The 14,395-nt window shown below is 38.1% G+C and overlaps 1 protein-coding gene across 1 annotated transcript in view; it reads right to left on the minus strand.

The window, feature by feature from the left end:
* The window catches only part of ATRX (ATRX chromatin remodeler), a 474,500-nt gene that overhangs the window by 150,136 nt on the left and 309,969 nt on the right, over window positions 1–14,395 (minus strand). The window contains exon 30 of the mRNA XM_007957255.2: window positions 11,462–11,570. Within this exon, the coding sequence (XP_007955446.1) occupies window positions 11,462–11,570 (109 nt within the window). The remainder of the gene's footprint in view (window positions 1–11,461; window positions 11,571–14,395) is intronic.

A 14,395-nucleotide genomic window follows, 5' to 3' on the forward strand; every position in this document is an offset into this window, starting at 1 on the left:
TTGATGAATATTTGTGCTTGTCTTCTTTTTTATTGTGATGTGAAGGTTTATCATTTTTCTTTGAGGTGACCCTGTGATTTATAATTTTCTCCACGAGTGTAAAACAGCCCATTCTATCTTGCCACTCTCTTGATTTCCTCACCATTTAGAAGTTCTATAACTACTCTATTTTTCCCCTTTTGGTTATGTGTTGTTGTTGTTGTTACGTACCGTCAAGTCGGACCCAACTCATAGTGATCCCTCCTTGGGTTTCCGAGGCAGTTTTTTAGTTGTCCTCATTTGGTAATAGATGTCGCTGGTTCCCTGTTTACAATCTTGTAAGCTCATTGTACTTTGAATACTTCCATAACTGGGTTGGTTCCTGGGTGATGTCATCATGTGTATTAATAAGTTGTTGTTTGCTATTACTGTTTCTCTGCTCAAAGAACTCCCTTTAGTATCTCTTGTAAGGTTAGTCTGGTTTTAACTAATTCCCTTAATTTCTTCTTAATTGGAAATCTAATTTTGCCACCATATTGAGGGACAATTTTGCTGGGTATATAATTCATTGTTGAAAATTTTTCTCTTTATATATACCATCCCATTACCATCTCTCCTGCATGTTTTCTGTGCAGAAATCAGAACTAGTCTTATTGGTTGCCCTCTGGCTGCTAACTAGAAGGCTGGTGGTTCAAACTCACCAGCCACTCCTCGGAAGCAAAGTTGGGCTATCTACTTCCGTAGTGATACTGCCTCAGAAACCAAAGAAGGGGTCACTATGAGTAGGATCTGACTTGACAGCAGTGAGTTTGGTTTTGGTGATTTCAGGATTCTTTCTTTGTCTTTGGTTTTGGTGAGTTTGATGATGACGCCTTGGTGATTTTGTTTTCGGGTCTATACTGTTTGGAGTTCACTGGACGTACTGAATGGATGCATTCTCATTTTTTATCATATCACGGAAGTTCTCTTCCAACAAATCTTGGACAATTTTTCATTGGTTTTATTTTCTCTTCCTGTTCTGGAATTCCGATTGTACACAGGTTATTCCTTTTAATGGTATCCTGCATGAATCTTAGGCTTTCTTCATTTTATTTTGATTTTTTCTCTGATTGATCCCTTTCCAAAGAAGTATTCAGGTATTTGTCTTCAATCTCATTAATTCTGTCTTCCATTGATTCAATTCTACTCCTTTGCCCTTTCCAAGTCTTATCTGTTTCTGAAAATTTAGTATTAATCTTCTGAATTGCAATTTGTATATTTTGTATAATCTCTAATTTTTCATTTGTTTTCTCATTTTGTTCTTGTATTTTCCTGAAATTGTTCTAGGGTTTTGTGTTTCCTTAATTTTGTCAGTGTTTTCCTTGATTTGTCCCTCAGTCTCTTGAAGGTACCTAAATAAAATTCTTTTGAATTCCTTATTAGGGAGTTCAAATGTTGCTTCTTCCACAGGAATGCCTTCTGGATCTGTATTTGGTCCCTGTTTCTACTGCTTTATCTTGCTTCCTTGTGTGGACTGTGATGGTCTGTTGTCTCCAAAACACTGTGACTTCATTGTACTTATATTTTATTAGTAATTGTACGTTGGTGTGATTTTTCCAAGATTTTTGTTCTGTTTGGATATATCTGAGTAAGCAGGGTACTGTACTCCTTTATTTGCTACTTGGCATCACTTAAGCACTCACCACCTGCCACATGGTGGCTGTGACAGAGAATGAGAGTGGCTGCACAGGTCTCTGTTAACTGTTACTGAAGAGCAGTTAAGGGTGAGTTGAGCTCTTATTGGTATTCATGTATGCCAGTGTTGTTGAGTCGTAAGGGCATGGTTTCTGCCTCCCACGCAGTTAGACAAAAACAAAAATTGAAAAAAAACATCAAAAAAGTAAAAGCAAGTGACAAAAAAACACACACCACATAAACACATAGGAACAATCACCAAAGACAGAAAAAAAGAAACATATGCAACAAATACCAGGGGGGGGGGGGGGGGAAAAAACAAAAATTGAAAAAAAACATCAAAAAAGTAAAAGCAAGTGACAAAAAAACACACACCACATAAACACATAGGAACAATCACCAAAGACAGAAAAAAAGAAACTGAAAAAAAAGAAGGCAGGCAATAAATGAGAGAAAATAAAGAAAAACTTCAAAAAGCCAAAAGAAATATGACTAGAAAAGGGAGGTGGAAACTGCAATATCCAGGAATGGGGAATAGGAGAAAAGAGGTAGAGTAGGAGAATAATGAAGAAAAAGATGGGAAAAATGCAAAAATAAAAACAAAGAATGGAGAGAATCACAAAGAAGAAAAAAATGAGAACCACAAAAAGGGAAAGAGAAAAAGCTGACTACCAGAACCTAAGAAGGGAAGAAGGAAGAATAATAATTAAAAAGGACAAAGAAAAAAGAAAGAAAAAAAATTTTTAAAAGACAAAAACAAACTAAAAAAAAAAAAAAAGAAAAGAAAAAATATCTTGGCAGGGTGGGACAGGACACTCAGGCTCTATCAGAGCACAGAGACTGGGATGGAATTCCTGCCAGCCTAGAAGGTGGGGTGGGAGTGAGGGATGGCTGTACCTTCGTTCACCAAGAGGGTGTGGGGTATAAGAATAACAAGGGGAATAGTGCACCTTTCCAGTCTTCAGTGTCCAGAATGTGCTTATGTTTCCCAGGAAGTAGAGCATATTCTTTGGTCACTGGAACCTAAGAGAATGTTGTTCCTTTAAATACCCAAAGTAGTCGAAGTGCTTCTAAACATTCAAAATGGCTGCACCCGCCAGACAGCCAACAGTCCACAGCTCAGCCCATCTCCCTCTTTGCTGCTTCTCCTTTTATTCCCAGCCACCAGTGCAGTCCTCTATGCAACCCCTACCTAGCAGGGCCAGTTTAGAGGTTAATTTCTAGGTCTTAACACCACTTGGCAATATTCAAACTGTCCATGCCATCAGGATCGCTGAAAGTCAACAGCTCCGCATGTCTCTTTTTTCACTGTTTTCACACAGGTTCTTCTACGAGTTGAAATTTAGTCCACCTCTGTAACCTTCCTCTCAAAGCTCAAGGCTCCAGGATTATCATCTTATGAACCTGTGTTAATTGGTTCCTCTTTTCTTTGTTGAAGAGGGTCTGTGTAATTTGTCTGCCTATTCCAACATCTCACTGGAACTCTTTACCATATACTGTTTTGTAGTTGTTAGGTATCACTGAATTGGCCCAAACTCATAGTGACCCTATGTGCAACAGAACAAAAAATGGCCAGTCCTACACCATTCTGAAAATTGTAGTTATGTTTGAGCCCCTTTGTTGTAGCCACTGTCAATTTATCTCATTGAGAGTCTTTTTTTATTGATCCTCTACTTTACCAAACATGATGTCCTTCTCCAAGGATGGATCCCTCCTGATAATATGTCTAAGGAACGAGAGACGAAATCTCATCATCTTACCTTCTAAGGAGCATTCTAGCTATACTTCTAAAGTACATGTAGATGTTCGTTCATCTGGAAATCCAGGGTATATTCAATATTCCCCACCAACATCATGATTCAAATGCATCAATTCTTCTTCGGTCTTCCTATTCTTTGTCTAGCTTCCACATGAATACGAGGTAAATGTAAATGCCATGGTTTGGATCAGGCATACCTTAGTCCTCAAAGTGTTATGTTTGCTTTTTAAAACTTTAAAGAAGTCTTTTGCAGCCTATTTGCCCCATGCAATACTTCATTTGATATCTTGACTGCTGCTTCCATGTGTGTTGACTGTGGATACAAGTAAAATGAAATCTTTGACAACTTCTATCTTTTCTCCGTTTATCATGATGCTGCTTATTGGTCCAGTTGTGAGGATTTCTGTTGTCTTAATATTCAGGTGCAATCCATACTGAAGGCTGTAGCCTTTGATCTTCATCAGTAAGTGCTTCAAGTTCTCTTCACTTTCAGCAAGCTAAGCTGTGTCATCTGCATGTTGCATATTATTAATGAATCTTCCTGCAATTCTGATACTGCTTTCTTCTTCATACATTTCAGCTTCTCAGATTATTTGCACAGCACAGAGATTTAATAAACATGATGAAAGGATACAACCAATGACATATACAAACAGTATGCTTCCATTTATACAACAGTCTCCCTGTGACAAATCAAGATCCCTAGGTGGTGCAGATGCTTTGCAATAAAATGTTAACCTAAAGGTTCTTCGTTCAAACCCACTCAGCAATACAACAAAAGATAGGCCTGGCAATCTGCTTTCATTAAGATTATAGCCAAGAAAATCCTATGGAACATTTGTACTCTGTAACACATGGGTTGTTATAACTTGGAATAAATTCAACTGTAACAACCACAAACAACAACATGACACAATTATAAAGGGAAATTAGAATTTAGTCATTGTCAGAGGTTAGGGATAGTGATAGTGTTGGTAGTAAGGACAGGTGTGACCATGAAAGGGTACTAAGAGGGAGATATTTGTGGTGATGGAGTAATTTTGCATCTAGACTGCATGGATAGTAACACAAATCTCTATACGTGTGTTCTGGTTACCTAGTGCCACTCTGACAAGAAATATACCACAAATTAACAAACAGGAGTTTATTCTTACAATTTAGGGGCTTTAAGTCCAAGTTCAAGTGCCAGGCTCTAGGGGCTGGGTGAAAGCCCCTCAACCTTGGGGTCCAGCTCCACCTCCTGCTACTGGTCCGCTGGAGCTAGAGGCGTTTCTACACTCTGACAGCTGCTGGCTGCTGAGGCTGAGAAGCACGAAGGTTGATAACTAAAAAGGCACAGTCCTGATGTTACCAAACCACATGGCAGGCCATTAACTTAAGTCCACTGTAAGTCCCAAAGTAGGCAGAGCATAGCAGGCTGCTGATCAATGACGCGGCTACATGTCAAGTCCAAGCATGCCACAGGCTAGAGACCATTCCCAAGACTTCTCCTTATACACAGGAAGCAGACCACATCCCAAAGGCAGCTACTTAGCTGCTTGTGGTAGATCCCACCATGGAGTTGATTGTCATTCTCATCATGGGAAATAACTACCACTAGCTGCCCAGCCACTCAACCAGGCCAAGCCAAGTTGACACACAAATATAACTACCACAACGTGATAAAATGACAGAAAACTATATACACAAATTGAAACAATGTAAATTTCTTTGTTTTGATATTACATTATAGTTAAATAAGATGTTGTTGTTGTTGTTGTTATGTGCCATCGAGACGGCCCCGACTCATAGCGACCCCTCCTTGAGTTTCCGAGGCAGTATCACTACGGAAGTAGGATTGCCCAACCTTCCTTGATGTAAGCATTAGGAAAAATTAGGTGAAGTGCCATCAGGATCTTTCTTTACTATCTTTGTAATTTTCTATCAATCTATTACTATTTCTAGATTAAAAGTTTTAAAAAACAGAACCAAGCTAACTGGAAACCTAAGACTGCCAAACATTATAATACCTTCTGCCCATATTAGAAGAAAACAGCTATAGTCATAATCTTAAAGTTTATCTAAATGTGTCGTCTTTCAAAATACTTTAATATAAACAAGGCCCTCTCACTGCCATCAAGTAAAATCCAACCCATAGCAACCCCTCCTTGGGTTTCCGAGGCAGTATCACTACTTCCTTCTGAAGAGTGGCTGGTGGGTTTGAATCACCAGCCTTCTGGTTAGCAGTCAAATGCCTTAGGTAGCACTATACTACCAAAGCTCCCTGTGTAAACAAGGGTTATGTCTATACACTAATGTCTGAAAATTATTAACCCCCGAAAAATTAGAATATAGACATAATCTTTAACATTTGTGCATTTAATCAGGACACATGTGGAAACACACATATAAATTCCCAAATCCATAAAATGTATATATGCCTAAAGCATGAATGTGAATCAGAGATACATTTTGGCATGTGTTTATTAAAAAAAGAAATCCAAAACCACTGCCATCATATCAATTTCAACTTATAGTGACCCCAAATGGGAATCTAAGGCAATAAATCTTTACAGAAATAGATTGCTTCATCTTCCTTCTGCAGAGCAGCTGGTGAGTTTGAACCCCCAATCTTCTGGTTAGCAGTTAAATGCTTTAGGCAGTGTGGCACCAGATCTCCTTATTGCCACTAAGTCAATCCTGACTTACAGCGTCCCTTCCTTAGGATTCTGAGGTGATACCTCTATAGAAGTAGATTGCTCACTCTTCTTTCGGAGGAGTGGCTGGTGGGGTTGAACCACCAGCCCTCTGGTTAGCAGTCAAATGCCTTAGGCACTATGCCACCAGTGCTCCCATGTGTTTATAAGGGGTGACTAATTTACTAGTGAAGGAGCTCTGGTAGCATAGTGCCTAAGGCACTTGACTGCTAACTAGAAGGTTGGCGATTTAAATTCATCAGCCACTCCTTGGAAGGAAGACTGGACGATCTACTTCTGTAGTGATACTGTCTCGGCAAACCAAGGAGGGGTCGCTATGAGTCGGGGCTGACTCAACGGAACATAACAACAACAACAAAAATTTACTAGTGAGTAAGCCAAGCAGACAATTCAACATCCACATGTCAGTATTCTCCCTTCTGGTCATGAAGTATGAATATTATATGACAGATATTATATTATTGCCATATTTACAAATTTAGAAAACTGAGTAAGCCAAATTTTAGGTTAACTCTGACAAATAAGATTATGGTTATTCAATTAATGAAATTACTTCTTCACACTCATGTACAAGTAATAATAACATGTCAAACAGTATATAAAAATATATTTTTCTTTCAACATTTATATAATCAGATGCTTTTATGACTGAGAGCCCCCGGGCAGGAAGTGGGAAGCCAGGGATTGATGGCCAAATACAGGTAAGGGGAGAGAGAGCCCCCAGGCAGGGAACAGGAATCCAGGGATCAATGGCCAGATACAGGTAAGGGGAAAGAGAGCCCCCAGGCAGGAAACAGGAAGCCAGGGATCAATGGCCAGATACAGGTAAGGGGAGAGAGAGCCCCCAGGCAGGAAATAGGAAGCCAGGGATCAACGGCCAGATAGATATAGTAAGGGGAGAGAGAGCCCCCAGGCAGGAAGCAAGAAGCCAAGGCTGACCACCAGATACAGGTAAGAGGGAAGGCCAGGAAGAGAGCAGAGGGGTTTGGAATAGCTAAGGAAGACAACTTGTCTGTCAGTTATGTCATACTGTGCTGGCTTGTGTGTTCCACTGAGGCTGGAGACTGTGCCACTGGTGTTCCAAACACCAGCAGGGTTGCTCATGGTGGGTGGGTTTCAGCGGAGCTACAAGAATGAGACAGACTGGAAGAAGGAAGAGACCATCCACTTCTCAAATAATTGGCCAGGGAAAATCTTTTGAATAGCAGTGAAACACTGTCTGATATATTACTGGATAACTTTATGAATAGTCCTTAATCAATGTCCAATACACTGCCAGAAGATGAGCCTCTCAGGTTGGAAGGCACTCAAAATACCACTGGGAAAGAGCATCTTCATCACAGTAGAATCGACCTTAATGATATGGATAAAGAAGAGCTTTCAAGACATCCATCTGCTGACGTGGCATGACTCAAAATTAGAAGAAACAGCTGTAAACATCCATTAATAATTAGAACATGGAATGTATGAAGTGTGAGTCTAAGAAAATAGAAAGTTGTCAAAAATGAAATGGAACACATAAAGACTGATATCCAAGGCATTACTGAGCTGAAATGGACCGGTTTTGGCCACGTTGAATCAACCATATAATCTACTATACTGGGAATGAAAAATTAAACAGGAATGGTGTGGCATTCATCATCACAAAGAATGTTTCAAGATCTATGATAAAGTACAATGCTGTCAGTGATAGGATAATATCCGTATGCCTACAAGGAAGTCCACTGAATACTACTTTTATTCAAATTTACACACTAACAACCAAAGCCCAAGATGAGGTAATTGAAGATTTTTACCAACTTCTGCATTCTGAAATTAACTGAACATGCATTCAAGAGATGCTGATTATCACTGGTGACTGCAACACAAAAGTTGAGTGAGTGTACTGGAGGAGTTCCATATTGGTGCCCATTCCAAAGAAAGGTGATCCCACAGAATGTGGAAATTATTGAATAATATCATTAATATCACATGCAAGTAAAATCTTACTGAAGATAATTCTAAAACAGTTGCAGCAGTATACTGATAAAGAACTTCTACAAATGCAAGTTGGGTTCAGAAGAGGATGTGGAACAATCATTAATCATTAATGATGTCAGATGGATCTTGGCTGAAAGCAAAGGATACCAGAAAGATGTTTACTTGTGTTTTATTGACTATGTATAGGCATTCAATTGTGTAGATCATAAGAAATTGTGTATAACATTGAGAAGAATGGGAATTCCAGAACACGTGAGTGTACTCATGAAGAACCTGTACATAGACCAGGAGGCTGTCATTTGAACAGAACAAGGGACACTGCATGGTTTACAATCAAGAAGGGAGTGCTCATTAACAACCTGCGATACACTGATGACACAACTTTGCTTGCTGAAAGTGAGGATGACTTGAAGCACTTACTGATAAAGACTGAAGACTACAGTCTGCCCTATGCAATACACCTCAATAAAAAGAAAACAAAAATCCTCACAACTGTAACAATAAGCAGCATCACGATAAATGTAGAAAAGACTGAAGTTGTCAGACTTCACATTACTTGGTTCTATAATCAACACCAATGGAAGCAGCAGTCAAGATAGCAGATGACGTATTGCACTGAGCAAATTTGATGCAAAAGACCTCTTTCAAGTGCTGAAGAGCAAAGGTATCATCTTGAAAACTAAGGTGTGCCTGACACTGCCACGGTATCTTCAATCACCTCATATGCATGTGAGACATGGACAATGCATAAAGAAAATCGAAGAAGAGTCGATACTTTTGAGTTGTGGTGTTGGCAAAGAATGCTGAAAATACCATGGACTGCTAAAAGAACTAGCAAATATGTCCTGGAAGAAGTATAGCTGGAATGCTCATTGGAAGCAAGAATGGCCAGACTTTCTCTCACCTACTTTGGTCATGTTGTAAAAAGGGACCATTCCCTGGAGAAGAGTATCATGCTTGGTAAATTGGAGGGTCAACGCAAAAAGGGAAGCCCCTCAACGAGTTGGTCTGACACAGTGGTTACAAGGATGGGCTTAGGTATAGTAAGGATCGGGGAGCTGCCACAGGACTGGGCAGTATTTTGCTCTGCTGTACATAGGGTTGCTGTGAATCAGAGACGACTTGATGGCACCTGACAACAACAACATACTCAAACCATCCCTATGTAAGTTTTCCCAGACTCTATAGGTTTGAAATACCTAATAGAATATACTCTTCCTATGATCTAACCAAATTTCTCTAGCTTTAAGCCTAGGTAATTCATGATTCTGCTGGAATTAAAACATAAGTGATACACACAGTTTAATAACTTTTCTTCTTTAAAGCATTAATTAAGAAAAACATTAGTTGTCTTTTCACTGAACTAACTCCATTTACTTTATCATTTTCTCAAAGAGTATGCTTTCATATATTTGTATGTGTGTTTTTATGTATATATGTACATATATATACATAAATTTTTGTTTTTCAAATGCAGTTTGACTTGTAAAATATTAACACTTAAAAGCAACATCAACAACACACACAACACATCCTATACCTACAGTGGTTTAAAGAATATGTTTCATATTTCTATAACAAATAAGGAAATAATGAAAACTCTTTAAAATCCTATAACTGATATATGATCCAAGAAGATATAAAAATAGCCAGTAAATAATGTAAAAATACTGAATATCATCTATCATTATGCAAATGCATATTAAAACCACATGAGATACCACTACTTACACAGAATGGGAAAAATAAAAATGAAGATATAAAGTGCTGATAAGAATGCAGAATAATTGGTGATTTCATAGTTTGTTAATTGGAATATAAAACTGGACAATCACTTTGAAAAACTGGTAGTTTCTTACAAAGTTAAGCATACACTTAATAGATCACTCAGCAATTCTATTCCAGGATTTTCATTTTATTTGAGTAAATACATATCGTGATGCAATGGATTATCTTTCAGAGAGAGAGTTGGCCTTTCTCCTTGCTTCCTAAGAGATAACCTTTGTAATTTCCTGAGTAACTGAGGTGCCTCTATTATGTAAAACCTACAGACTACACATGAGGATCTGTGTTATTGAGTGGGGGCTAGCCAGATCACAAAGATCACCTGTGAGCTTGTTAGGAACTAACTTTACAAGGCATGAGCTAATCTATCATGTGCATTCAATGAGCACATGATCATGAGTACATGGTGAAGCTAGTAAAGGTTCTGAACACAGAAGTTCCAAGAACTTCCTGGTCGGTGAATGGAGGGTAATATGCCCTCTTTGGGATATGGAAGCTCCATGTTGAAAACCCTCTCAGAATTTGCCCATGCATCTCTTCTTTATGATGAATCTGATTTGTATCCTTTTGCTATAATAAATCTGTAATCATAAAGTATAGTACTTTCTTTGAGTTCTGTGAGCTATTACAGTGGATTATCAAGCCTAAAGGCATAGTGGAAGCTAGTAGGTAAAAGTGCAAGGTATCAGGGGAGGCTCTGAGCTTGTTTCTGGCATCCTGGAGGGGTAGTGGGAAAACCCCAAATTTGCGGCCAGTAGGCCAGACATAAGGATGTTGTGTGAAGTGCTGAATTTGCAGTTGGTATCTGCCTATATGGCAGTCTGAAAAATAGTGGCCTTTTACCTTGTGAACTAGGGGAAGAATAAGAGTGTCACATGGGCAACTGGTATCAGAGATAACTGAGAAGTGGGAAAGAGTGGATATGATTAATCTTTGCATTTTGGGATTGGATTTATGTTGATTCTTTCTTTTGAATGTATACTCACATAAAAACTTGCAAAGGAATGTTGACAGCTGCTTTGAATGTAATCATCAAAAACTGGAAACAACTAAAACATCCCTCTCAACTGGGAATGGATAAATAAAATGTAATACATATACAAAATGGACTACTACTAAGCAATTAAAGGAAATCAACCAATGATATGTGCAATGTCTTAAGAATCAAAGGGATACAAATTTTATGACTTTCATTTATATGACATTCTAGAAAAGGTAAAACTATTGGGGTAGATAACATATGACTGGTTGCCGGAAGTGAAGGGAAGAAAGGATGTGACTATAAAAAGCCATGAGTGAAATTTTTTGGAGGTGATGAAACCGTTTTGCATTTTAATTTTATATCTTACAGCTGTGAAAACTTACAGAAGTGTACCAGCCACTCCTTGAAAGGAAGGTTGGGCAATCTACATCTGTAGTAATACTGCCTTGGAAACACAAGGAGGGGTCGTTATGAGTAGGATCCAACTTGACAGCGTTCAATTGTGTTGTGTTGTATAGGAGTGTACACCAAAAAGAGTGAATTTGACTGTATGTAAATTTTAAATGAATTTTTAAAAACTCTACACATGGAAAAAATGTTTCTTACCTCACATTAGTTTCATCGTTAAATTCTTCAGCCCACTTCTTCCTTGACTGTGCAGTAGTAGAACCATCTAAACGGTAATAGTCAATGTTTCGGAGCCATTTTCCTTCCCCTGAAATTTGAACAAGAAAACAGAAAAGAATTTGATATATGGTTCTGCTGATAATAGGTTATCCTTTTTGCTCACCTCACCAAAAAGTTGATTTTACAGCAAAACATATAACTTTTACAAATCAAGGTATAATTAAATGTATTACAAATAAATTCAGCACAGATTTACTTCAACTAGACATCAAGTAATATAAAAAAAAATTTCATTTGCATGTGAATTTCTAAGAGCTCTGGTGGCATAGTGTCTAAAGCATTTGACTGATAACCAAAAGGCTGGTGGTTCAAACCCATGAGCCACTTCTTGGAAGGAAGGTAGGGTAATCTACTTCTGTAGAGATACCACCTTGGAAACCCAAGGAGGGGTCGCTATATAAGTCGGGACTGACTTGATGGCAGCAAGTTTAATGTGAATTTCTAAGAAAACACCTATTTCTTAAAGGGTTTCCTTGAGCAGAATCCTTTGAAATTGTCAACAGAACATGACTTAAGTTGCATGATGCTCAAAAAATTGCTATTAATTAAATCGGTAAACAATTAGCTTTCTGTCCTTCTAATTAACAAGCTCTGGTAGCACAGTACCTAAGGCATTTGACTGCTAACCAGAAGGCTGGCCATTCAAATCCTCCTCGGAAGGAAGGTTGGGCAATCTACTTCCATAGTGATACCACCTCAGAAACCCAAGGAGGGGTCGCTATGACTCAGGTCTGACTCAAGGGCACATAACAACAACAATTAACAACCTGATAATGATCAGATAAAAACCAGAGACACAGAATGCCTTTATTCATTCACATAACAAATATATACTGAATGTCTACTATGTGTCAAAAACTGTTCTGTGGCCTAGCCCAAAACTGCCATACCAATTGTTTAATTATAAACACAATATACTAATATTTTCCCTTCAAGCAAAATTCTGCTTTAATGATCTTCAGCTTCAACTTGAACTTGCATATAAGCAACTTATGGTCTGCTCCACAGTCAGCTCCTGGCCTTCTTTTGGCTGAAAATATTGAGATTCTCCATCGCCTCTTTGCACAGATGTAGTCACTGTGATGCCTGTGTACTCCATCTGGCAAAATCCACATGTATAGCAGTTGTTTGTGTTGTTGAAAAAAAGTATTTGCAATGAAAAAGTCATTGGTCTTGAAAAATTCTATCATGTGATCTCCAGCGTCATTTCTATCACCAAGGCTGTATTGTCCAGCTACCCAGTGATTCTTGTTTTCCAACTTTTGCATTCCAGTCACCAGTGATAATTGACTCATCTTGATTGCATGTCTGGTCAATTTCAAACTACAGAAGTTGGTAAAAATCTTCAGTTTCCTCGTCTTGGGCTTTTATGGTTGGTGTGTAAATTTGAATAACAGTAGTATTCACTGGCATTCCTTGTAGGTGTATGGATATTATCCTATCACTGAGAGCACTCCACTTCAGGATAGATCATGAAACAGTCTTTGTGACGATGCCACACCATGCCTCTTCAATTTGTCATTCCTGGCATAGTATGGTTGTCTGATTCAAAATAGCCAAAACCAGTCCATTCCAGCTCACTAATGCCTAGGATATGAATCTTTATGCATTCCATTTCATTTTTGACAACTTCCAATTTTCCTAGATTCATACTTTATATATTACATGTTCTGCTTATTAATGGATGTTTGCAGCTGTTTCTTCACATCTTGAGTCGTGCCACATCAGCAAATGGGAGGTCCTGAAAGCTTTACACCATCCACATCATTAATTTCGGCTCTGAGGAGGCAGCTCTTCCTCAGTCATATTTTGAGTGCCTTCCGACAAGAGGGCTCATCTTCCGGCACTGTATCAGACAACGTTTCAGGGCTATTCATAAAGCTTTCCAGTAATATATCAAGAGTGAGTTTCACTGCTATTCATAAGGTTTTCACTAGTGGTCAAACATGTTAGGCCAGTTTTTATCTAATAGCTTTTTCACTTGCCATTTCATTGACATGAAATGTTCTTCCTTGAGATATTTGCAGTCCCACACTTCCTTCAGATATCTTTCCTCTCTATTTTTTTCACTGTTGTTGAGAATATACACAACACAGCATACACTAACTCAATAATTCAGATCTCCTAAATGTTACCTCATCAGTAAAGTTTTGCCTCACAACTCTATATACTTTACTACAAAACTGCCTAAAACCTTTATACTATTTCATTGTTTTCCTATAACACTTTCAGTATATAATAACTTATTTTTAATTGGTCTCCTCTGAAGAATGTAACCACTAAGATGACTGGGATATTTTGTGTTTTGTTAACTACTGTATACTCAGCACCTAGAATTGTGGCTTGCACATGGTAGATATCCTATAAATATTTACAAAATGAAATGATCTCTAGAATGCTTTATGTGTTCTGTAAACATTTAATTTGGGACTTGATAATCAGGAAGTGAAGAATTGGTAAGTCTTAGCCGATTTGGAAAAGGTAGAAAGGAATTTCTTTACTCCTTTAGCAATCCAGGCCCAAGATGATAAGATTCTATGTTAAGTTTTTACTTGGAAAAAAGGAATTTTATTGGAAAGCCAGGAATATAATATGTGGGATGGTATCAAATAAACAGCTAATGTTCCTTTTCACTTATTATACTGACCTAAGCAACACTATCTAACTATGAAAACAAGAGACCATTTGCCTAAGACTTGTATAGCATATTATTAGGGTTTTGCTTGTGTATGTGTGTGTGTGCCTAAAACATAGAAATTGTTTTATTTGCAGTCATTACAATAATACAAAGTATTTTTGGTATAACTCGATAGAAATTTAAAATAGTAAAACACTGTATTCCAACAGTTCTCA

The sequence above is a fragment of the Orycteropus afer genome, unplaced genomic scaffold (genome assembly GCF_000298275.1).
Source record: "Orycteropus afer afer isolate SDZICR_OR568_19922 unplaced genomic scaffold, OryAfe1.0 scaffold00723, whole genome shotgun sequence".
NCBI classification, from domain to species: Eukaryota; Metazoa; Chordata; class Mammalia; order Tubulidentata; family Orycteropodidae; genus Orycteropus; species Orycteropus afer.